The sequence below is a fragment of the Coffea eugenioides genome, chromosome 2 (genome assembly GCF_003713205.1).
Source record: "Coffea eugenioides isolate CCC68of chromosome 2, Ceug_1.0, whole genome shotgun sequence".
Taxonomy (NCBI): Eukaryota; Viridiplantae; Streptophyta; class Magnoliopsida; order Gentianales; family Rubiaceae; genus Coffea; species Coffea eugenioides.
The window spans coordinates 33,589,890-33,616,443 of NC_040036.1; the positions used below are offsets into that span (position 1 = coordinate 33,589,890).

General features: G+C 37.7%; 1 protein-coding gene across 1 annotated transcript; it reads right to left on the reverse strand.

Moving 5' to 3' along the window:
• Window positions 1-2,192: 2,192 nt before the first annotated feature.
• LOC113759554 lies at window positions 2,193-3,913 on the reverse strand. Its single transcript, XM_027302127.1, has 2 exons — window positions 2,749-3,913; window positions 2,193-2,653 (listed from the first exon to the last, which is right to left on the reverse strand). Exons 1-2 carry the CDS (start codon window positions 3,911-3,913, stop codon window positions 2,193-2,195), a joined length of 1,626 nt encoding a protein of 541 aa, XP_027157928.1.
• Window positions 3,914-26,554: the final 22,641 nt, after the last annotated feature.

Here is a 26,554-nt window from a genome sequence, read left to right on the forward strand (position 1 = left end):
GGTTCCTTGGAAAGTTGGATAGTTTTATGTTTGGTCTGAAATGATTTGCACATTCCGTACGTTGCCAATCATCTTCTTCTCCCCAAATCATAGCCTCGATTGCCAATTGTTGTCATGCCATTAAAAGAAAAATCATTCCAATACCATTTTTATGAATAAGACTGACGATTACTAACCAAGACTAGAAATCCAAAAACTAGACCATAGGAGTATCAATGAAAGAAAGGCCTTAAAGAGGCAAATTAATATAGTTTTAACTAATAGCACCAAGTCTTTTATCACATCTGTCAGAAGGCTTAACATGACACCGAGAGCACTAAACTCAAAGCTTTGTAAATGCCTTCAAAACTAAGAATGTCGGTCATATTAGTAAAATACAAAAAAAAATGATTAAAACCATCGACAAAAGGAAATAAAGCCTAGGCCTAGCAATTAAAACAGAGAAGAATAGGGCCAGTAAGCTTCAAAGCTATAAAAGATTCTAAATCAAATTATATTGGGACAAATCAACTTCAATCCCAAGTCCATTCTTACGAACCCAACTAATTTCCTCATTTTCATTCTCAACAACAGGATTGCCAACATCACTTTGCAAATATGTGTCAACATCCATAGTTGTGCCCATGTTATATCCAGCTCTTGCAGTGGTAGAGATAACCACTTGCCAATCCTTATCAGTTGGATCTTCCACATAAAAAACTTGTGATGCTTGTGAAGCGAGTATAAATGGCTCAACATGAGGCCTCACGTTTGCAAAATTGACTAAAGTAAACCCATTAGCATCTTGTTTCATTCTCGAACCATTTGATATCCAATCACATTCGAATAACACCACCCGATGACCTCCGTAAATTAATTCAATCATATTTTTCAAGACGCCGAAGTAAACTAGTTCACTCAAAACTGGATTTTGATCCCTTATACTTGCAAAACTGGATGTTGTTGCATTGACTGTAACACCACTATTCTGCGTTTTTCTTTTCTTCTCAACTTCTTTGGTGTGAAACCGAAATCCATTAACAACAAACCTGTCATGTTGGATTCCAACAACATCTGGACCTTTAGCAAGGAACCTCAACTCTCTCAACACCGAAACATTTTGAGGAAGTTCTAACTTGTCAATCTGTAAAAAAAAAAAGAGTAAATAAATAAATAAAAAAAAGATGAAACTATATTTGAAGTCCTACAATTCAAATTGTACTTAATATTCAGAATTTTACTTACATGTTCAGCAAACCAACATGCAAAATTTTCGCTGTGCAAGCGCTCTTTTAGATGCTGTGGAATTTGAGGATGTCATTCTTCTATCAATATACGATGCTGCCTAGAAGTACATGAGTCAAAATTGTAATCATGCATTGAATTCTACAATAAAATTTTAATGCATCAAGTTGTAGTTGAACTTACTCTATGTAAGGTGTGACAGCATCACAATTAAATAAAATATACTGATGTGCTTTACTCAAGATATGAGCATCAAAGACTGTTGGCTTGCCCCTCCCCAAAGGATGTCCTGATTCAGAGAATATATCTAAACCATCTTCAATTTCCTTATGTACTTCTTCATTTCTGCTTGGACGATTGAATTTTGTCTCAACATAGTCCGCAAGATACAATGAGCAAAAGTTAATGCATTCTTCTGCCAAGTACCCTTGAGCAATCGAACCTTCAGGCCTACTTTTATTTCGAACATAAGATTTTAATGTTCCTAAGTACCTAAAGTATCATCATTCCAACCTCTCTAATTAGTTCCACAAATCAAAGAAAGCAAAAAAGGAATAAACATTTAAGGCATAATGAGAATTACAAGCAGTACCTCTCTATAGGATACATCCAACGATAATACACCGGCCCACCTAATTTCACTTCAGTTGCCAAATGAACAACTAAATGCACCATGACATCGAAGAAGGTTGGTGGGAAGCATTTCTCAAGATCGCAGAGTATGACGGCAATTTCACTTTCCAAACGAACCACATCTTGAGGACAAATAACTTTAGAACAAAGCTGCCTGAAGTATCTACTCAATCGAATCAAAGGATAGCGCACTGATTTTGGCAAAGTCTTTTTCAAAGCTATAGGCATCAATTGCTGCATTAGGATATGATTATCATGACTTTTAAGCCCTGAAATTCTTGGTGATTTTACTCGAACGCATCTTGAGACATTAGCTGCATAACCATCTGGAACTTTCACTTTTTTAGCACATTGCAAAACATAGTTTTCTGTTTTTTATCCATTGCAAAGGAAGATGGAGGTAAGTACACCTTTCCAGGTTCTGTCTCAATGGGATGCAGCTCTTTTCTTATTCCCATTTCTCTCAAATCACGGCGGGAATTATAATGGTCCTTTGCTTTATCCTCAATATCCAGCAATGTCCCCCAAATATTTTCACAAACATTCTTCTCAATGTGCATGAAGTCAAGATTGTGTCTTAAGACATTATCTTTCCAATATGGCAAGTCAAAGAAAATACTCCTCTTTTTCCAATTGAAAGGCAGCTTCGGATTACCTTTCACAAGTTTTCCAAATTTAATTTGCAAGTCTCCCAATTCACTCACAATCATATCCCCGGTTTGCAATGGTGGTCGCTTTCCATGTTCTTCGGTGCCATCAAAGAATTGGGCTTGCTTTCTAAATTTATGCTTACTATCTAAGAATCTCCGATGACCATATAGCAATATTTGAAACTATGAGTCAACCGTCGTGCATGAGTGAACTTGTGACAAACAGGACAAGCATATTCACCTTTAGTGCTCCAGCCAGATAACATTGCATATCCAGGGAAATCACTAATGGTCCACAACAGAGCTGCATGCAATTGAAAATTTTCTTTTTGGGATGCATCATAAGTTTGAATGCCAAAATCCCACAATTCGGTCAATTCTTTAACTAGAGGCTGTAGATAAACATCAATATTATTCCCAGGAGAGGATGGTCCGGGTATTAACAAGGACAACATGAAGTACGGTTGCTTCATACACATCCACGGAGGTAAGTTATATGGTATTAAAACTACAGGCCAAGTACTGTGTGTAGAACTCATGTTGTTGAATGGATTAAACCCGTCAGATGCCAACCCCAATCTAACATTTCGACAATCCTTAGCAAATTCTGGATGTAGATGGTCAAAAGTTTGCCAAGCTGGAAAATCAGCTGGATGTCTCATACAACCATCTTTTGTACGTTTTTCCTCATGCCATCTCATTTGAGATGCAATTTTAGAAGACATAAATAGTCTTTGTAATCTAGGTTTTAAGGGAAAATGCCACAACACTTTTTGAGGAATTTTCCTTTTTTCTCCAGTTGGATCATTTTCTGAAGCAACCCACCTAAGCTCGTTACATGTTTCGCATGAAGTTCTTTTTTCAGCACTACCCCAATAAAGAGAACAATCATTAGGACATGCATCGATCTTTTCATAACCCAGCCCCAATGTATTCATCAATTTCTCAGCCTCATAGTAAGAAGACGGCAAATTAGTCATGGCCTCCGGAAATGCTTCTCTCAACAGCTCAACAAGCATATTAAAAATCTTGTTACTCATCTTACCCAGGCATTTTAGGTGAAGCAAACGAATAATGAAAGACAATTTCGAGAAATTTTTGCAACCACTGTACAAATCCTGTTGAGAATCATCAATCAATTTGTAAAATTTTTCAGCCTCTGAAACAGGAATGTCCCCTTCTCTATTCAATTCATTTGTTCCATGTGGTATCCCAAATACATCATGGACCAAGTCTTGCATGTCATTAGTCCCATTTGAAACCCCAATTGATGTATTTTCAGAATTAGATGTGGCTTCATTGTAGTTTGAAAGTTCTCCATGTGCTATCCAATTATTATAACCCTTGATAAATCCTACCACTTTCAAATGATCATATGCTTCCATTTTTGTCACACAAACACCCATGCCGCAATCTTTGCAAGGACACAAAATCTTTCCGTCACAACTTGATCTAGAAAATGCGAAGTTTAGAAACATTTGAAGTCCTGTCTCGTACTTTTCACTTGTTCTTGGAAATTCCATCCATCTTTTATCCATACTTTTAATATAAATAAATGTCCTCCAACGAGCTTCCAATAGCCTACTTTTTAAACTCAGGTCGTGGCTTACAAGTCCCTAATTTCAAGTTCAAGAATTTACAGTCTACTAAATCAAGCAGCCAGCAAATAAAGGAAATCAACAAAATGCAAAATTTCTCAACAATCTATAAAAACAGAATTTGCAAGTAAGCGGATAGAAATTTTATTTACCTAATAACAGAAAAAAACCCTTCGTACCAACTCCTGCGCTCACGTCTTCGCAAAATTCCTAAATTCAATTTGAAATGTCAATGGTTAAACAAACACATGAGCGTGAAAACTGAAGGTGAAATTAAAGAATTTTACTAAATTTCCATCAAAGTATACATACATCTTTGGTGTGTAGTGATTAATTTTATAAGTCATGTCTTTAGAAAGGCATGCAACTGACGGCATAGGTAATTGGAAAAAAGAATGACATAAAAGTCCCCTAGCTTCTAATCATGCCTATGAAGATCCTTATGAACATGTCAAAATACTTTGACCCAACTGCATCAATGTCTCTGTCTTATTAATCTAAAAGTCCCCTTTTTTGGGCTCAAAATTTGCACTATAATAGACTGATCAAGTGCAGAAGACACTTAGTACAAGCGTTATACTATATATTTCAAGCAACTCATGTACTGATTAGACATACAATTTAAAACAGAAAAATGTTGTAAAGATGCAAGTACTACATAGAATTTAACATAGAAAAAAGCAATAGAGATATAAGTGATACCATTGGGTGAAATATGCACTTAGCCGGAGGACCACCTTTATGGCAAAAGCCAAAAGGCAGCAAAGGTTACCTTTGTTATGCAAATTTTGTGCCTCACATTGGCGGTCCATTATCTGCATCTTAATTGTCTTTGGGGTTACATAGTCACGGTTTCCCAATTCTGTCACCAGAATAATTTCCTGCTAGGCATATATAGACCATGGTCCTTGTTTCATTTATTTATATCGAACTTGTTGCTGAGTGTTCATGATTACGATAAGCAATGCAATTTGGTTGAAGCTCTCTATTCACAGTTTTGCTTAACCGTCCCCATCCCCAAACAGAACTAGCTGCCTAAACAAACTTCAATTACAGCTAGGTTTCATAGAAAAAAATGAAAAACAGGGGGAATTGACTTTTTATCGAACAGGTTTTGGGCAACATACTAATCACCCGTGGACACTTTATTAGCTAGCCTATGTACAATTATGGCATGACGATAGAACAAATGTAACATGGACATAAAGATCGATCTCCTCAAAAAATACGCAATCCAATTGAACAAATTTCCTCAAGTTTTCATCTCCATTGCAGCTAAAGAAAAAGCATCCAACACCGAGTTGCTATTAATGCTACAATTAGATAGATATCATATTTAAATCTTTCAACAATCTTAAATGAGGACAATATAACTCAACTAGCGACAGCTCAGGCCAAGAATCTTTACTTCTCAGAAAAAAATTTCCAAGTTGCAGGTAATTTCTTGACAAGGAAATCAAACATAAGAGCTTCATTGTGTTTACCACTTCGATTTTGGAACAACATTTGCGCGCCTGAAGTATCTTCCAGCTTTCCCAATGTACAGCTCCGATCTTCTAATTTTACTCCCTGCTTGCCCTTCCAGATGTCTTAGCCGAAGGATTTAAAGTTGAGGTTAGAAAAGATGAAGATGGTTGTTTGCGGAGACAGCTTGACCAACATTCTGGATTGGCTGAGATAGATTGTATGCGGAGAGGTGAGAGAGATGAGAAGAAGAAAATTTTCACCAAGTCCTTTTGCCGGCAAAATGAAACTTCAGAGTACTTTACCAAGTGTCTGGAGCCAAATTAAAACGATGTCATTTTCTGTCTTTTTTTTTTCTCACATTTTCCCAAGTGTCATGATAGGTAGTCTAAAGACATTATTATTTTATATCATGATAAAATAAAAAAATTATAGTACAGATTATTGAGTTGGTTAATAAGTGTCATGATACGTTTGGTATAACGACACAAACCAACAAGTGTCCTTATAAACATGTCAGGAAAGGCCATTATTGTTGTAGTGCCTGTTGCGTTTTGAATTTCTTAAATAAAGGTCTTCTCTTACCCCCGAGCTAAATTTCACACACGCTGCTCTTATTCCTAAATATTTAGAGCCCAAGCAAGCAAATATCTCAATTCCGTCCACTAAGTTTATGTAATGTCGTGTACAAATTAGCGTCTAAAGCCATCTCTAATCGAGTCCGTGTTCTTTTACCGAATATTATTTCTGATCTCAATCGGCTTTTATTCCTGGCCAATTAATCACCAGTAATGTCCTTGTTGCTTATGAAGTCCATCATTATCTTAAATGTAAAAATGCAGGCAAGGAGGAACTCAGGTCGATTAAAATGGATACGAGCAAAGCGTATGATCGAGTTGAGTGGATATTTCTCTTAAAAATATTACTAGCTTTAGGTTTCAATTCTAAATTTATTTTCTTAATTTTCAAAAGTATTTCAACAGTTTCTTATTCTTTTTTGCTCATCGGTTTGGGATTTGGCCACTTAAAACCTAGTTGGGGTATTAGACAAGGAGACCCACTTTCCGCATATCTATTTATATTGTGTGCAGAAGCTTTTTACATTTTATCTCAGAAGCTAGTCTTTGTGGAAAGTTGGGAGGCATTGCTGTTGCGCCTGGTGCTTCATCCATTTCTCATTTGTTTTTTGCCAGATGATACTCTTTTATTTGGAAAGCTACAGGGGAGGAGGCTTCAAATTTTATGCAGGTTATCAATCTTTATGAAGGTGCATCAGGCCAGCCGATTAATGTGGAGAAGTCAGTGGTGGTATTTAGCAAGAATACTCCAGAAGCTGATTAATTGGCAATTGAATGTGCTCTTCGAATGCCGCCTGTGGAATCACATGAAAAGCACCTCTGGGGTTGCCTACTATCGTTGAGAGATCTAAAGGTGAGGTCTTTAATTCTATCAAAGAAAGGGTTTTTAAACGGATTAATGGAGCAGCAGTTATCTCGAGCAGGAGAAGAAATTTTATTGAATGTGTTGAATTTCAACAAATGTTGGCTGCCTCAATTCTTGAATTTGGAAGCCAACATTGTTGACTTCTCTTTGGCACAATTTAATCCCACATCGGTTGGATTATTGGAAGAACCTTAGCTTGAGAGCTATAAATAGCTCTCAAGTCTTTCCAATTGAATTGTACCAAGAACAACAAAGAATTACCCATAAGGATTTTGTAATTCTTTGTATTCTTTCTTCTTTCCTAAATTATAAAAGCAGGCTGCTTGAGTGGTGCTCGGAGAGTAGGCAAAATTGGCCGAACTCCGTTATCAATTTTTCGGGTGCGTTCTTTCCTTATCTCTTTTATTTGTTCCGCATTATTTTATTAGTTTCTTTTCTATTGTAGTATAGTATTCAATATATTTGTCTATATTTATCGGGTATATTTGTAGTGTTTTATACGGTTCATTTGGGTGTATTTTTCTTATTCGTGTGTACGTATTATTTATGTATACATGGGTATAGTTGTGATAATACACCGTGCACGTAAGTTCTGTCTAGGAGACTGGGTTTTAAGTGGGACCGCTTGTGACCCCTCCAGCCTTTCCTGGGAATTTACTTGGAATGGTAATTCTGTCTAAGGAGATTGTTTCGACGATCTTTCCTGGGAATTATTGAATCGGTTTAATCACTAGTTGTATTTTTGAGTGGGAAATTACCCGATTTCCCCAACAAGTGGTATCAGAGCCGAAGGTTCGTCCTTTGGCTTGTCTGTAGTTTGTTATATTGAATACTATCATTTGAGTCTGTAATGGCATCTGACAATTCCACGTCAAGAATTGTATCTGGGGCATCGGCTTCCTCGTCCACATGGTCGAGAATTCCAATGTCAAGCTTAAAGGTGGCGGTGGAGACATTTGACGGTACTGGCCATTTCGGCATATGGCAAGGCGAAGTCATGGACTCCCTTTTCCAACAGGGTCTTGACATTGCCATTGAAGAAAAGAAACCAGATGACATAGAAGAGAAGGAGTGGAGTACCATAAATCGGTTGGCATGCGGAACTATTCGATCGTGTTTGTCCAAAGAGCAAAAATATACTTTCAAGAACGAGACTTCTGCATGGAAATTGTGGAGGGCATTGGAGGGGAAATTTCTGAAGAAGAGTGGTCAGAATAAACTCCTAATGAAGAAAAGATTGTTCCGTTTCGATTACCAACCAGGTACTACTATGAATGAACACATCACTATGTTTAATCAATTAGTAGCAGACCTGTTTAATTTAGATGTAAATTTTGAAGATGAAGATTTGGCTTTGATGTTGTTATCATCCCTTCCTGATGAATTTGAACATTTGGAAACTACGTTACTTCATGGGAAGGAAAATGTGTCTTTAGATGCTGTATGTTCTGCTTTGTATAGTCGTGAATTGAGAAAGCAGGATAAAATGAAAAAGAAAGTAGCTGCAGCAGATGAAGCGTTAGTGGCAAGAGGTCGTCAACAAAGCCAATCAAAGGGGAGAAGAGGAAGGTCCAAATCGAAAAGCAGAGTTGCCAAAGATGAGTGTGCTTTCTGTCGTGAGAAAGGGCACTGGAAGAAAGACTGTCCAAAGTTGAAGAAAAAAGGGAAAGCTCCGCAAGACGTAAATATTGCAGAATGCAAAAGTGATGCGGAATCAGATTTCTCTTTGGCTGTATCACCTTTAACATCCCATCCAGATGAATGGATTTTGGATTCAGCTTGTACCTACCATATGACTCCCATGCGGGAGTGGTTCTTTGAATTTGAAGAATTTGAAGGTGGAGTTGTGTACATGGGAAATGACAATCCATGTAAAACAGTTGGGATAGGTTCAATCAAGCTGCGTAATCATGATGGATCCACCAGAATCCTGAAAGATGTTCGGTACGTGCCGAATTTGAAAAGGAATCTCATCTCCTTGGGACTCTTGGAGTCAAAAGGCTTGGAAGTGAAGATGCGAGATGGAATTCTTAAAGTAACTTCGGGAGCACTTGTGATGTTGAAAGGTGTGAGAAAGAATAATCTGTATTACTACCAAGGTAGTACAGTTGTTGGGACAGCAGCAGCAGCAACATCTTCCAGTAGCAAGAAGGATGCGGAAGCAACAAAGTTGTGGCACATGCGATTGGGACATGCTGGTGAAAAATCCTTGCAAAATCTTGCCAAACAAGAATTATTGAAAGGTACGAAAGTTTGCAAATTAGAATTTTGTGAGCATTGCGTTCTGGGAAAACAAAGAAAAGTGAAATTTGGCACTGGTATCCATAATACCAAGGGTATTTTGGATTATGTGCACTCAGATGTGTGGGGACCTGCCAAGACTCCATCCCTTGGTGGCAGGTATTATTTTGTCACTTTTATTGATGATTTTTCCAGAAGAGTTTGGGTGTTTACTATGAAGAGTAAGGATGAGGTGCTAGAGATTTTCCTTAAATGGAAAGTTCAGGTTGAAAACCAGACGGGAAGAAAGATCAAGATTCTCCGAACAGACAACGGTGGAGAATATAAGAGTGATCCCTTCCAGAAGATATGCCAAGAATGTGGCATAGTTCGACACTTCACAGTTAGAAAAACACCGCAGCAGAATGGGGTGTCAGAACGTATGAACAAGACACTAGTGGAGAAAGTACGTTGCATGCTGTCTAATGCTGGGTTAGGCAGAAAGTTTTGGGCTGAGGCTGTGACATACGCTCAACATCTCGTCAATCGCTTGCCATCATCTGCAATCGGTGGCAAGACTCCATTAGAGGTATGGTCTGGAAAACCTGCAACAGATTATGATTCTTTGCGTATTTTTGGTTCTACTGCATATTATCATGTAAACGAATCAAAGTTGGATCCACGTGCAAAGAAAGCTCTCTTTATGGGCTTTAATGCTGGAGTTAAGGGATACCGTTTGTGGTGTCTAGAAGCAAAGAAGACCATTATCAGCAGGGATGTTACCTTTGATGAATCTGCCATGTTGAATAAGGTAACACAAGATGGAACCAGTGGTACTCCGCAACAGGTGGAGTGTACGCCGAAGCAGGTGGAGTTTGAGCAGATAATGGTGAGCCCAACAAACAGCACCTTCAGTGACTCTCCCATGGCAGAAGAGGAGTCAGATGAGGAAGAGATTTCAACCCAAGAACCTCAACAGCAACAAGAGTCAATTGCCGTCAATAGGGCAAGACGAGAAATTCATAAACCTGCTCGTTTTGTTGACATGGTAGCTTATGCACTTCCAGTTATTGATGATGTTCCATCCACATTTTCTGAAGCAGTTCGAAGTACAAAAAATGATAGATGGAAAGATGCTATGGAAGAAGAGATGCAATCTCTTCAGAAGAACAATACGTGGAAGTTGACACAACTACCGAAGGGCAAGAAGGCAATTGGATGCAAATGGATATTTGCAAAGAAAGAAGGATTTCCTGACAAGAATGATGTTCGTTACAAGGCAAGATTGGTGGCTAAGGGCTACGCTCAAAAGGAGGGAGTTGATTATAATGAGGTATTTTCTCCAGTTGTAAAACATTCCTCTATTAGAATTTTGTTGGCCTTGGTAGCGCAGTTGAATTTGGAGCTAGCTCAACTTGATGTGAAGACCGCGTTCCTTCACGGTTGAATTTTCTCCAGTTGTAAAACATTCCTCTATTAGAATTTTGTTGGCCTTGGTAGCGCAGTTGAATTTGGAGCTAGCTCAACTTGATGTGAAGACCGCGTTCCTTCACGGTGACTTGAAGGAGGAAATCTATATGACTCAGCCAGATGGATTCAAAGTTGCTGGTAAAGAGAATTGGGTTTGTAAGCTGAGCAAATCGTTGTACGGATTGAAACAATCACCGAGACAATGGTACAAACGATTTGACCAGTTCATGATGAGTCAGAAGTACACAAAAAGCAAATACGATCACTGTGTGTATTTGCGCAAGCTACAAGATGATTCCTACATCTACTTTTCTTGCCCTTTTGTCTTCTGAAGCATGTGCACCGAATTCCCTTGCATCTTATAGCTGGAAAGTGGTGTGAACACAAGAGAATTGGCTGAGTCAAATTGCAGAATTTCGGCTATAAAACGCGCCTACACAAAACGCGGCATAACTCGCGTTTTGTATACTCGCGTTTTCACTCTGGCCTTATTTCAACTGCGATTTTCTCATTGATAAAGGCCAAACTAGCTTTTTTACAAAACACAAAAGTTGTAGCCCTTTGAGTTAGCTTTCCAATGCTTCAAGAATCATCCAAATCGGAGCTTTGTAGCCTGATATATGATCGAAATACTGTCACCTGTTCAAACCTCTGTTTTAACTTCCGACCACAGAATGCAGCTTCTGTATTCCAACGTTTTGCCCATGAAGATGGCAGAAATGGATTTCGATGTCTTCATACGAATTGTAGGTCTCTTTCTTAGCTTTAAAATGGTATAAAGATCACCTCAATCCGATAAGTGTAGCTCCAGATATGGTGAAAATACTGAAGAGTGTCAAAACTGACTTGTATTGCATTTCCTCACTTGAACGTTTTTCACTTCATTCTTCTTGTTGCCACTTGAATTCATCACCAAATTTCTATTTTTTTACCTCATTTGACATCCTTTGGTGATTGAATCATCATTCCTGCATAAAAATGAAGTTTTTACTATTAAAATCAATAGAAATGCAATATTATCCACTTTTACCAAAAATATATAATTTTACCAAAAACCTCTTTATTTTATTTATAAAACTAAATAATCAACTCAAAATTAACTAATAAAATGCACTTAAAAATACGTAAAATAAACTCTTATCAGAGGGAGTTGATTATAATGAGGTATTTTCTCCAGTTGTAAAACATTCCTCTATTAGAATTTTGTTGGCCTTGGTAGCGCAGTTGAATTTGGAGCTAGCTCAACTTGATGTGAAGACCGCGTTCCTTCACGGTTGAATTTTCTCCAGTTGTAAAACATTCCTCTATTAGAATTTTGTTGGCCTTGGTAGCGCAGTTGAATTTGGAGCTAGCTCAACTTGATGTGAAGACCGCGTTCCTTCACGGTGACTTGAAGGAGGAAATCTATATGACTCAGCCAGATGGATTCAAAGTTGCTGGTAAAGAGAATTGGGTTTGTAAGCTGAGCAAATCGTTGTACGGATTGAAACAATCACCGAGACAATGGTACAAACGATTTGACCAGTTCATGATGAGTCAGAAGTACACAAGAAGCAAATACGATCACTGTGTGTATTTGCGCAAGCTACAAGATGATTCCTACATCTACTTACTCTTGTACGTTGATGATATGCTGATAGCATCAAAGAGCCAAGTTGAAATTGATAAATTGAAGGCTCAGTTGAGTAAAGAGTTCGAGATGAAGAATTTGGGAGAAGCCAAGAAGATTCTCGGCATGGAGATAAGCAGGGATAGAACGAGAGGCAAGCTTTGTCTGACACAGAAACAGTATTTGAAGAAGGTACTACAACGTTTTGGCATGAATGAAGATTCAAAACCTGTAAGTACTCCGCTTGCTCCTCATTTGAAACTTAGTAGCCTATTATCTCCAAAGACGGATGAAGAGCGAGCATACATGGCGAAAGTCCCGTATGCTAATGCAGTTGGTAGCTTGATGTATGCAATGGTGTGTACGAGACCCGACATTTCACAGGCAGTTAGTGTGGTAAGCAGGTTTATGCATGATCCAGGCAAGGGTCATTGGCAAGCTGTGAAATGGATTCTACGGTATATCCAAAATACCGTAGATGTTGGATTAGTATTTGAGCAGGAAAAATCACTTGGTCAATGTGTAGTTGGATATTGTGATTCTGACTATGCAGGTGATTTGGATAAGCGACGTTCTACAACTGGCTACTTGTTCACATTTGCCAAGGCGCCAGTTAGTTGGAAGTCTACTTTGCAGTCAACGGTGGCTTTGTCAACAACGGAGGCTGAGTACATGGCGATTACAGAAGCTGTGAAGGAGGCAATTTGGCTTCAAGGATTGCTTGAAGACTTGGGAGTTGGTCAAAAACATATTGATGTGTTTTGTGACAGTCAGAGTGCTATTCACTTAGCAAAGAACCAAGTCTTTCACGCAAGAACGAAGCACATTGATGTTTGCTATCACTTTGTGCGGGAAATTCTCGAAGAAGAGGAGATTTTTCTTCAGAAGATTCGGACTACGGAAAATCCTGCAGATATGCTGACCAAAGTGGTTACAAGAGCCAAATTTGAACATTGTTTAAATTTGGTTAACATCCTGCACATTTGAGTTGGCGCCTGACGGCGCAAATTTGGAGGCACCACAAGGACCGTTTGATTTTTTGTTTGAGGGAGAAAATTTGTATTTTTGGGTGGGATTAAAAATTATGCCAAGGTGGAGATTTGTTGAATTTCAACAAATGTTGGCTGCCTCAATTCTTGAATTTGGAAGCCAACATTGTTGACTTCTCTTTGGCACAATTTAATCCCACATCGGTTGGATTATTGGAAGAACCTTAGCTTGAGAGCTATAAATAGCTCTCAAGTCTTTCCAATTGAATTGTACCAAGAACAACAAAGAATTACCCATAAGAATTTTGTAATTCTTTGTATTCTTTCTTCTCTCCTAAATTATAAAAGCAGGCTGCTTGAGTGGTGCTCGGAGAGTAGGCAAAATTGGCCGAACTCCGTTATCAATTTTTCGGGTGCGTTCTTTCCTTATCTCTTTTATTTGTTCCGCATTATTTATTAGTTTCTTTTCTATTGTAGTATAGTATTCAATATATTTGTCTATATTTGTCGGGTATATTTGTAGTGTTTTATACGGTTCATTTGGGTGTATTTTTCTTATTCGTGTGTACGTATTATTTATGTATACACGGGTATAGTTGTGATAATACACCGTGCACGTAAGTTCTGTCTAGGAGACTGGGTTTTAAGTGGGACCGCTTGTGACCCCTCCAGCCTTTCCTGGAAATTTACTTGGAATGGTAATTCTGTCTAAGGAGATTGTTTCGACGATCTTTCCTGAGAATTACTGAATCGGTTTAATCACTAGTTGTATTATTTGAGTGGGAAATTACCCGATTTCCCCCAACCAGAATGTCCCTTGTAAAGTAAGCATTATCTGCTGGAGATTTGCTGCTTGATTTCTTGCCTACTAAAGTAAATCTGCTCCGGAGAAGAGCTTCAGTGGAGCTCAACTGTCTGTCTTGTGGGTTTGCAATATCTCGACGGATCTTATTCATGCAATTTCCTTTCTCGGCGCGTTAAGCTTGCCCTTAAAGGCGAATACCGTAAGTGGCAGCAATCAATTCCCAAAGAGTGGGCTCTGGAGTTGTTAGTTACGTTGAAAAATCATGAAGCAGAGTTGTTCGAGATGTTATCTTGGGCTATTTGGCTTGGGAGGAACCAAAAGCTGCATGAAGATAAACGAGTGGACCCTTTGAGTTTAGTTAGCTTTTCTTCGGGTGCGCTCCAACAATTCCAAGAAGCTAATGTTACTCAGAAATGTCCATCCTTATCAAATCAATCTCACTTGTGGCAACCTCCAGGCGATGGCAAGTTAAGGTTTAATTTTGACGGTGTGGTGTTTAAGGAAACTCAATCTATTGGTTTAGATGACGGTGCGGTGTTGATTTATCTAGTTTAGGCCCTCCAATTGTGGACGTCACGAGGGACTTAACTAGTTTAGAGACGTCTAGTATTTGAGGGATGAGATCACTCATATATTAGCTAAGATCGCAAAATTCATATGTGATCATGTCTTTTGGTGGAGAGATCCTCCAGAGTTTGTTGTGCCATTTCTAATGGCGGATTTGTTAGAAAGTTAATGAAAGTTCAATACAAGTTATGTTGAGTAAGACGTTGGATTGAAAATTCAAGATTTTTGGACTGAAAGTTCAAGATTTTATGATGAAAATAAAAGATCACACTAAACTTAATGGATTTAGATCTTAATATGTGCAAATGCGTTTGATAACTAAAAATTGGCATCTGAATTAATTAAGTGCCACTGCATTTTCTAAACAAAATTTGCTCTAAAAAAATAAGTGATAAACTACGCATTTATTACTGAATGTGATATACACTTAAATATACTTGATCTAATACTTAACAATCTAATAATTTAATGGATTCAGATTTTAGATTTCAATTTTATCAAAGTACCCTAAAAATATAGACTATAGATAAAATAACTGCAGATCATGATTTATGTTGAGTAAGCTTTCAAAGCTGCGTTTGCCAAAACAAACTTTAGAGAATCATTCTGTAATTTTTGCTTTCACTCTAGAAGATGCGTACAATAATGGGTGTATACAAAAATGGAAGTTAAATTGATAACACTAAGCTCGCCAATTCTCATAAAAAAAAATGATGACATTGCCTGCATTAATTCTAGTAACGGACTGAAGACAATAATTAATAGGTGACTATATGGTGCCTAAGGCACACAATAAAATGTGGACTTGGTACCATTATTTATTTTTGTGAAAAGGGTAAACCTGTTTTGTAAGGTGTCGCAATTCATCATCATGAAATGAGTGGTAATTTTAAAGCATTAATAGTGAATTCACCTTCATTTTTAACGTTCATATCGGAAAGCCTATTAAAAAATTTCCACCAGCACAAATTCCACTTTTAATAGGTTCAAAAATTCACTCACAAATTAATCCACAAATCCCATTAACAAAAAAAAATAGAAAAAGCAGAAAGTTCTCAACGGAACTTCTATACTGCGTTGATGCACCGTACGTTGATTCTGACAAATGCTCTGCACTTCATCTGCAGATGTGACACGTGTTGGTTGGAGATTACTAGATGGGAGTGGGGTGCAAAGGTGGTATTTTAGTAGTGGGTTTAAGCCCAAAAACCACCGGTAACAATGGTATTGACCCAATTTCTAGTGGAATTGACCCACATAAATTGTGAAAGATTATTTTCTCAGTCATTTAAGGCAATTTCTGAACAAGATTTAGGCCTATAATAAAGAAATTAAAGAAATTATCAACCCCAACCCCCAATATGCTAATATGCAATTGGAAAAAATTAAATGAATATTTACTTGAAGTAAAGAAACGGATACCAATCGGTAGAAAGTGTTTATAACATACTCTGAAATGCCAAAGGACTTCCCAAAAAGTGAGAAGCAGGACAACATCTGAAATAGGGTCCAAGTTTGAAGTACTTTATGTCAAACATATTTCAATATAGAAAAAAAAAATTACCGGTTAGCAGATGTTTGTGCGCACTATTTGTTGATTGGGAGACGGTTCTAAGGAGGCGGTTTTGCAACAAATAAGTAAACGGGGTGTCGATTACTTGGAGTTGTATCTTATGTTGGAAAAATAATTAGATATGTCAGTTAAGAAATATTTCAATTTAAATAAAGTTAGTTAGGAACTAGAACTCGTAACATGGTTGGATATGGTTAGTGAATAAGATATGAATGTTGGGGGATACAATACAACTAGAATTACTAAGACAAATTAAGCTTGACACTTTGAATTCAAATTTTACTAACATTGCATAATAACACCTTTGACTGATAATTTTTTTTGATAGAAAAACTGGAAAATTTTTATTAAGAAGAGGATAGATCCGTATTAATTGCGAAAGAAAGAAAAATTGGTGGAGAAAATCTCCAACTATAAATACCTAAAATAGAACTAGCATTACTATCTAAGAAATGAGTAGGCACAATTAGATTCCTAGAAATCCAATCAGCCTCCCAAGTGATGAAATTCTGTAAACTAAAAAAGATATCATCTAATAGCATTCCATAAGCTAAATCATCGGATTCTATATTTTTAAGCATGTTGATGATCTTCAAAGAGTCACCCTCTAAAACAATCTTAGGAACCTTCAACTGAAGTAACGAGGAAATTGCAGATATTGCAACATAGGTTTCAATTACTTTAGGAGAAAAGATACCTAAGATTTTGTGAAAAATACTAGTAACAAATTTGTCCCATTCATTCCTCACAACAATTCCAACTCTAAAGTTGTCGTCTTCATAGAATATTGCACCATCGAAGTTTGCCTTTAGAAATCTTGCAGAGGGCTTTATCCAATGAAGTTGAGCAGTGGAAGAGCATATTGGAATGTTTGGAAATGTGTTTATTTCATGGTATTTCTATAAGAAAATGATAGAGAGGGAGAGACCAAACTGAGAGGATCACGAGAGGAACCATCAAATAATGCATCATTTCGGTTAAACCATAGATTCCAAAGAATTATGGCTACCAATTCCATGTCCTGCTTTTTCAAAAGATGAAGAAGGCCAGACAACCAAGACGAAATTTGATCGGTAGAGTCTAATCTTATCTTTAGTGTAAGAAAGCTAAGGGCCCAAGGTTGAATTGCTACTGGACAGCACAAGAAAAGATGATTAACATCATCAATAGGGGCCTTACATAAAGAACAAGTAGGATCAAAATAGACTCCACGACTGTTCAACTTGGAAGTTATAAGTAGAATGTCTTTGCAAATTCACCACAAGAATATTTTAACTTTACTTGGTATGTTGAGTTTCCACAAGCAGGGCCAAATATCATCCATAGAACCATTACTACATGAAGCTACATCTTGTCAATTTATAGATTATATTTTGATAAGATGATAGGCAATTTTCACTGTGAAGGAGCCATTTTTAGAATAGTGCCAAATGAGCTTTTCTTGATTTCGTCTATCACCCAATGGAATACTCATAATCAACTCGATCACATCTAAGGATAGCAACGGGGGCGGTGCCCGCGGGGGGCTATTAGGGCAGAGGTTGGGGCGGGGGGTGGGGGGAATTTTTCCCCCCATTTAGAAACGGGGCAGGGGGCCCACCCGTTTGGAAAAAAAAGAGAGATATATATATGTACATAATTATATATCTAATGATATTATCAATTATACATGTCTATTAATAAAAATTATTAATTATTTATACTAAATTTATTAATACATTTATATTAAATTCCTAACTACACTTAATACAATAACACTTTTTTCTAAAAAAAAACACAATAATAATTTAGTGATTGTATTTGTATCAAAAGTAAAAACAATTATTTTAGTTATATTGGTTTTATCATATTAGATTGTATTCAAATAACTTTTGTTTAATTATTTTTATGAGTTTCAATTGTAAAGTTACAATGAATAATAATTTGGTAATGTGTTGATATTTTAGTACTTGATTACTTGCTCAAATTTAATTATAATGAAATTATATAATAATTATTTTAACCCCGTGGGGGAAGCGGGGCGGGGGCGGAGGACGGGACGGGGACGGGGGGAATTAATAGGCAACGGGGCGGGGGTGGGGGAGGGGTCACCCCTAATCACATCCTGCCAAAAAAGCTCTTGAAGCAAATCATATTTCCATTTCCTGCTATTTTCATCAATTAAACAATCTATAGTGGAGATTTCTAGTAGCACATCAAAACGAGATATAATTTTGAAATTAGAAAGACGTGGAGTCCACCTATCTTTCCAAATTTTGATATGATTCCCGTTTCCATCTCACCATCTACTACCAAAAACACCTTTGATTGATAACTAAATAGTTAAAAAAATATATCTACTTATTTTGTTTACTCAACAGTTATGTGAACTAAAACATAAAAAAAGAAGGTCAATTATTATATTAGTGTTATATTTGTAATATTAGTTCCCTATATAGTAGGTTGCCGAGTTGGGCATATTTATATTCTACCAAGTAAATGCCCTATCTTTTCGAAACGTGGCAAAAAATTTGTGTTTGTTTTTTTGGTAGATTTCATTCTTTTTCTTTTTTGGTAACAATTAATTTACTATTCATTTTCACTTCATTATTTATAGTAAATTTCAATCAATCATCAATTACTTACCCTATATGCATTTCTATTAATTATACCTTTATTTTTTTCAATCAACTTATAGCTTTCCTTTTTAATTAGGCACTCGTTAATATATATATTAGGTGTTAAATTTTTAGAAATATAAGATGAATTAGGGAAAGCATATAAATGTAAGGGAATTAATTAGAAAAATATATAAATAAAAGAAAAAGTAGTAATTGTTACGTATATACATGGCAGGTTAGATGGAATGCAGGTGTGTTAACGATTACCCATAGGTCACCCATTAGAAATACTCATCAAAATTTGGATTAATTTTTTTTTCCTTTCATTGCAATCATTACTACCATTTTTCCTATTATTTATTACTATACCTTCATGTTTCTAAATACCAATAAATGTATTACTCTCTTACTTTTTATTTGATTGTGCTAATTATAGCTTTCCTTTTACTTAATCAATTAGTCAATCGATCAATCAACCCATGATTTTAATTCTCTTTTCAATCACACGATCTTTCTTTTATCCATCATTAGGGAGATTTACAATTAGTCACATATTTGTTATGTGTACAATAATTATGCAATCATAAGCACAAACTAATGCAATTTTAATAATTTTGCATATATGCATTCATATTGTATTGCAACACCTTTAATAATTCATTATATGGTTAGAAAAGCCAAAAAAAATCGAGTATTACCTAGACCTTAGATAGTCCCCAATGTATACCCTGATACTGTATGAAATGATTTTAAACCCGTTAATATATATACTGATTGCATATGAAGATTCATCCCTAGTTTAGACCTCTTAGATAGTTTGCAAGCATTATATTCCCTTTTTTTAATTTCTTATTTAGTTTACCTTATTACCATTTATGATTTTTTTTTAATTTAAGCAACATCTTCCAATATTTTATCACCATTTTAAGTTAGTTCATTTTTAGGAGATAGTAGTATAAGTGTGGTAGTTTGTCCAAATAACTTTGAATACGCATATACAACCCAAAAACAAAATGATAGCTGTTTATATTCTTATCACTCAACGATGATAGTGTTATGTAATTTAAATGATTGAGATCTATCGCCATCCAAATATAAATTTAATATGAGGGTATGATAACTAAAAATGACTATAGAATCCCCCTAAATACTAAATAATGCGAATAGAGATATTCCCTCAAAAACTTGTAAAGTACTTAATGTGTATACGGGTAAATTCTTGCAATAGTGAAAGGAAAATATCTTACTAGCCTTGAAATTTTGGCCCGTGTACTGACTTTTGTTAGCTAAATTAAACTATCTTGGAGTGAAGACATAAAATCGGCGGCAAATATTGAGAGAATTGTGAACATAGCTAACTTATCTAGCGTACACATTTTTTTCCGAGTTTGAATTCTCTCACTTACACTACAAAAAGAAAAAACTATCATACATTTAACTTCCAACTAACAATGATGTATAGGTAATAAATTATATGCATGGGATATTCCCATAAATAAATGAAATATATTTACACGACAAAGAGTAAATTCTTAAATTAAGAAGAAATAATATTATAGTAGCTGTCAATTTGTTTATATGACTTTTTGGTTTGTCTTTATTCATGACAACCAATTATGTTATTTTGATGTAAACATATCCAAAAACGGTTGAATACAATGTGGGACATTATTATTATTACTCGGATACCTCAATATTTATAAAATTGATTAAATTGGAATCCAATTGGATTCAACAGTATTTTGAAAAAACTATTTTTGTTGTTCAAGTCTACAGTGATAAACTTTAAAAATAACCTCAAAAATAATTTAAAAATACAACATATCTCAAATACATTAAAAAAATAATTAAAAAATTTCCCTAATTCTTCTTCCCCACACTACCCACTACAACCACCACCACTACCCATCACTGTCCACTACCACCGCCATCACCCCCACACCCATGACCCTCCTTCCTCTCTCCTCTCTCTCTCTTTTTCTCCCTTTCTCTCCTCCCTCCTTCCTCTTATTCTCCTTCTCCTTTCTCCTTCCTCCTCTCCCTTGTCTTTCCTCCCTTCTCCCTTCCCTTTCCCCACCCCCTAATCCCCCCTTCCCTCTACTGACTGTGGGCTTCTTGGTCGTGACCAGAAAGGTTGCAGCCAGAAGCCGCGACTAGTGGCTTCTGGTTGCAACCAAGAAGGTCACAGCTGAGGTCTCAGATGGAGTCGCGGTTACCATCCACGATTAGGAGAGGGGTTTGAGGGTCGGAAACGAGAGGGACGGGGGAGAAAAGGAGAAGAAAGAGGAGGGAGAAGGAAGAGGAAGGGGAGAAAGAAAGGGAGAAGGAGAGGGAAAAAAGAGGGAGAGACAAGAGAGAGGAGGGAGGGGGTGATGGCGGTGAGTGGTGGTGGTGGGTGGCGTAAAATTTTTTAAAAATACCCCAAAAAAGTTGTAAATTATAAAAATATCCCAAAAATGTATTTTAAAAAGCCCTAAAAATACTTTTAAAAAACCCCCCAAAAACATCTATAATACAAGTTATTTATATATATAGTTACCGTAAAGTTTTTAAAAGATACCCCAAAAGCAGTTAGTCCAAATGGAGTCTTGAGTTTTGAGGTTAAGGTGTAATGATTGACCACAATTTAGGTCAAAGTAAAACTTGGCCAAAAGTTTAGTGGGTTAAAATATAATTTTAAAAATTAATCATCTTCCCTGATCCTCACAGTTGCAATGGTGAACTGTCAGCCCCTTAGGACGCGTTCTAGATGGAACGCGCGCAACCGTGGTAGATTTCGGTCAGTCATGGTCAAGTTGGAAGGCTGAAGGTGAACTGGTGGGGAAAAACTTGGACATGTGTTTGATGATGTATTCCATACCTATGTATGGGTTTGGAAAAGTTTCAAGGCTAGGAAATGTCTCTAAATTAGTGGGGAAATGAGGGGTGTCTCTACTAGCGGTCCGAAATTTTTAGCTAGGACTACTATAGAGAGGGATAACTATAACTAAGCCAAGTCAATACCAAGGGCTGGGGGCTAAGGCTTTATGGGTTATTTCGGATGGTTCCAAGCATTTGGAGCCGTGGTGCCTAAGTTGCTAAGTGTTGGGGCAAGTTGGGCACGGAACTAAGCAAATGGCGAGAAGCTGGGTGCGCGAAACTGTGTGACCATTGCCTATGCGCTCCAAAGATGAACGTTGGGACTGTCTGGCAGTTGCTAGTCGTTTGCTGGAGTTGCGGATGGTTATCAGTCAACTCAGACACGTTCTTATCGGTTTCCTGACTTCATGTACATTCGGGTCGGACCAACGGTTGGGTCTTGTCAACTATAACAATGCATATAAATAAATGGCTAGGTAAGGTCTAAAGGTAGATAGTGAGAAACACCCTTAGATGTTCTGCACGCCAAATGTTTGTAGAATTGTCCTTGTAATCTCTATAGTGAAATACAAGGTTGGCCGTTTGGTTGTAACTTGTGCATGTTGTTCCTTTGTTTTTGCCTAAGTATTCTAAGTTGAATACTTGTATGCAAGTGTCAATGTAAGGGCTGACTGGAAGCGCGGCTTATCAATGTCATTACATGCTTGTTAGGCTAGCAAGCGTAAACACCTCGTAATAGTTTGGTATCAAAGCACGGCTTTGATCTATTAGACTGTGCTTTTGTTATGTGTTTTGTTGGTTAATGATGGTTGGACACAGGAATTCTATTGCAATGCTAGGAATGGTTGCAATGTTAGGAATTTGCATTTGAGGACTTGATGCAGTGTCTGGGAGATGGCCCAGAAGGCTTCAACGTCATAGAAGTTCTATTGCAGACTAGAGAGATGATCAACACCCTGACTGCACAGATGGATGAAACCAAGCAGACAGTTTCTTTCGTTGGAGATGTTGAGATACTAAGGAATGAAATGACTTCGTCCCATACAAAGATCGTGACTTTACAATCGAAGATCAATGTGTTAAAGAAGGCAGTCGGCTCTTGTAACACACAGACCTTTCAAAAATCTTCGAAGGGAAAAGTGAAAGTCCTAGATCCGAAACCGTACCAAGGTAGTAGGAGTTCTAAGTATTTGGAAAACTTTCTGTGGGATTGTCGAGTAGTACTTCAAGGCTATTGACATTCCTGAAGTAGAAAAGGTATCAATTGCATCAATGTACCTTAGTGGTGATGTAAAGTTATGGTGGAGAACAGTGCAATCAGATCTACCAAATCCAAGATCGGCACTTGAGAAGTACTGAAGGAGGAATTGAAGAAACAATTCCTTCCCACGAATGTTTCATGAAAAGTTAGAGGTGTATTGTGAAACTTGAAGCAGAATAAGAGCATACACGAGTACTTACAGAGTTCCAAGCCTTGATGTTAGATGTAAGGGAAATGTCTGAGGAAGACAGACTCTACATCTTCATCCATGGACTTCAACCGTGGGTACAGATGGAGTTGCAGTGACAAAATGTTCAGACCGTGTCTCAATCACTTGCTACTGTCGAGAAGTTGATAGACTTCAAGTCCATAGGATCCAAAAGTGAAAAAAAAAAGAAGGGCAAGGATAAGGCTAAGGGCTCGAAAGGTGGTCAATTCTCAAAGAAGAATAAAAAGAAACAGACAGTGACAACGACCGAAACTAGCGGTGTTTCCTCTTCTAAGAAGAAGCAAACATCCAACCCTAAAAAGGATGGCTGCTATACCTGTGGAAGACCACACTTAACTCGCAATTATCCAATAAAAAGGACCAGAACATTAGTGCCTTGGTGGCAGAAGGCAATAGTGACCAGTTGGAGGTCCAGGATGCACGGGTCAACCCCATGTAATTCTTGAACGCCATCACAGATACTAATGTCCGTACTCTTTACAATGGTTTGATGTATGTGCAAGTTACATTGAATGGTAACCATATATTGGCGATGGTTGAAACGGGAGCATCATATAGTTCTATGATGGAAAAAGTGGTGAGTCGGTTCCGGTTACAGTTGAAAGACTTGGGTTTCAAAATTGAAGGCCGTAAACTCTAAAATCAAGCCAGTGCTAGGCATGGCGACTGTAGAATTGGAGTTGGGGCCATGGAAGGGTTGGTGCAATTTCATGGCAAGTCAATGGATGATTTTGACTTGATTCTAGACAAAGATTTCATAGTTGCAAATAGGATCTATCCAATTCCGCACTTGGATGGCGTCATGGTGAATGATGGCTAGAGTCCAGGCTTTGTTCCTGCAGTAAAGTTGCAGAAACAAAAGAACAATCAACAAAAGAACATGGTATCAACGATAGAGATTGAGTCATATCTTCTGAGGCGTGGTGAAGTTGTGCATATTGCTGCATTGGTGGAAACCAAACCTAACATGTACCAGGAAGTACCCAACGCCATGGCCCATGTTCTAGAGAAGTTTACATATATCATGCCTGCAGAGTTTTCGAGATAGCTTCCTCCATCCTGTGCTGTGGAACACAAGATCGAGTAGGTTCCAAGAGCCCAACCACCTACCCAAACTTCTTATCGCATGTCCCCGATAGAGTTGGCTGAGTTGCGATACCAACTTAATGAATTGCTAGATAGCCAAGCGCTGAGACCGTCAAAGTATCCGTACAGTACTCCAGTGTTATTCCAGAAGAAGGCTGACAGAACGCTGAGGTTCTGTGTAGACTATTGTGCCTTGAATAAGATCACGATAAAAAACAAGTACCCATCCCAAATGTGTACAACTTGTTCGACGAGCTAGTGATGGCACGATTTTACACTAAAATTGATTTGCGGTCTGGGTATTGGCAAGTCTGAATAGCCCCAGGAGATGAGGAAAAGACGACGGTAGTGACGTGCTATAATTCCTTTGAATTTCTCGTTATGCCATTCAGTTTGACGAATGCACCTGCTACCTTTTGTGGACTAATGAATGATGTCTTGTACGATTTTCTTGATAAGTTTGTCATAGTGTACTTAGATGATATTATTGTGTATTCGAAATCCTTGAAGGACCACATAGATCAGAGGGTAGTATTCTGCAAGTTGAGGGAATGCGAACTCCATGTAAAGCAAGAAAAGTGTGAGTTTTGCAGGGAGCAAATCATTTTTCTTGGCCATGTATTGAACAATGGTCGGATCCAGATGGATCACAGAAAGGTTGAGGCGATCCTTGACTAGCTTGCACCCCAGAAAGTCGCATAACTAAAGTCATTCCTTAGTTTGGCCAACTACTACAGGCACTTCATCCAGGGATACTCAAAGATGACCTACTAAAGAAGGATAGACTGTGGCTGTGAGATTATGAGTGCGAAGATGCATTCAGAATGCTGAAGAAAGCGGTTGCTTCTGTGCCAGTGTTGCAACTTTCGAAAGCTTTTGAAGTGCATACTGATGCTTCAGATCGTGCGATTGGAGGAGTACTTATGCAGGAGAAGCACCCGATTGCATTTGAAACTAAAAAGCTGAAAGAATGCGAGCAAAGATATAGTACGCATGAGAAATAAATGACAGTTGTTGTGCATTGCCTCAAGATATGGAAGCACTATCTATTAGGAACCAAGTTTGTGGTGGTGACTAATAACATGGACAATATTTACTTCAAGACACAGAGAGAGTTGACCCCAAAGCAAGCTCGTTGGCAAGAGTTTCTGGCTGAGTTTGACTTTGACTGGATTCATAAGTTAGGAAGGGAGAATGCAGTGGTCGACGTACTTAGTAGAAAGTATGTCAAAGAATACATTGTTGTGCTTAGTACTGTTGAGACGGACTTCGGGGACAAGATTAAGTGGGAGTCCCCGAGTGACCCAGTTTATCAAAACTTGGTGTTCGTGAAGTCAAAGTTCGTCGTTATTGGCTGGAGGATGACTTACTCTTTGCCAATAGTGGTCAAGCATATGTTCCAGCAGGAGGGGGACTTAGGCGAAAGTTACTACGAGAGACTCACGATGCTTCTTGGACTGGTTATTCTGGAGTTGAACGAATGCGGGCATTACTGTCGCGTAGCTTCTATTGGCCAAAGATGGAAGAGGATATTGAAGCATACGTGAAAACTTATCTTGTTTGTCACCAAGACAAGGTGGAGAGGAAGAAGGAGTCAGGCTTGTTGCAGCCTTTGCCAATCTCTGATCGACCATGGCAATTAGTTTCTATGGACTTCATTTCGAGATTCTCTAAGGTCGATGGTATGGCTTTTGTCTTTGTAATTATTGACAGATTTTCTAAGTATGCTGTGTTTGTTGGTACACCAAAGGAGTGCTCGGTTGATGTTGTCGTTGAGTTATTTTCAAACATGTTATGATGTATTTCGGATTACCCAAAGATATCATAAGTGACAGGGACATGAGATTCATAGGTAGATTTTGAACTGTGATGTTCAGGTTGCTAGGTTTCAAATTGAAGTTCTCAACTGCCGCATATTCTTAGACCGACGGACAAACGGAGATGATCAATACCTTGTTAGAAGAATACTTAAGGCATTACGTGACGACAAGTTAGAAAAATTGGTTGGAGTTGCTGGATGCTGCATAGTTTTACTACAACCTGCACAAGTCATTCGCAACTAAGTTGAGTCCATTTGAGTTAATGAATAGGCAACAACCTCTGACTCCACCTGAAGTTGCTCTTCAAGAGATAGTTTGTTGATGATACAACAACGCATGAAGAAGTACGCAAACCAACATAGATCGGACTTAGAGTTCCAACTGACTCCCCAGATTTGAAAGAAAGTAAATAACAAGACAGTCCATCGTGGGATCATCCCTGAGTACAATAGAC

Coding starts and splice junctions, on each gene's coding strand:
- LOC113759554 (XM_027302127.1), bottom strand. CDS start 3,913: ATGGGTGTTTGTGTGACAAAAATGGAAGCATATGATCATTTGAAAGTG. Junction 2,654..2,748: donor ATCTGGCTGGAGCACTAAAG/GTGAATATGCTT, acceptor GGAGATTCTTAG/ATAGTAAGCATAAATTTAGA.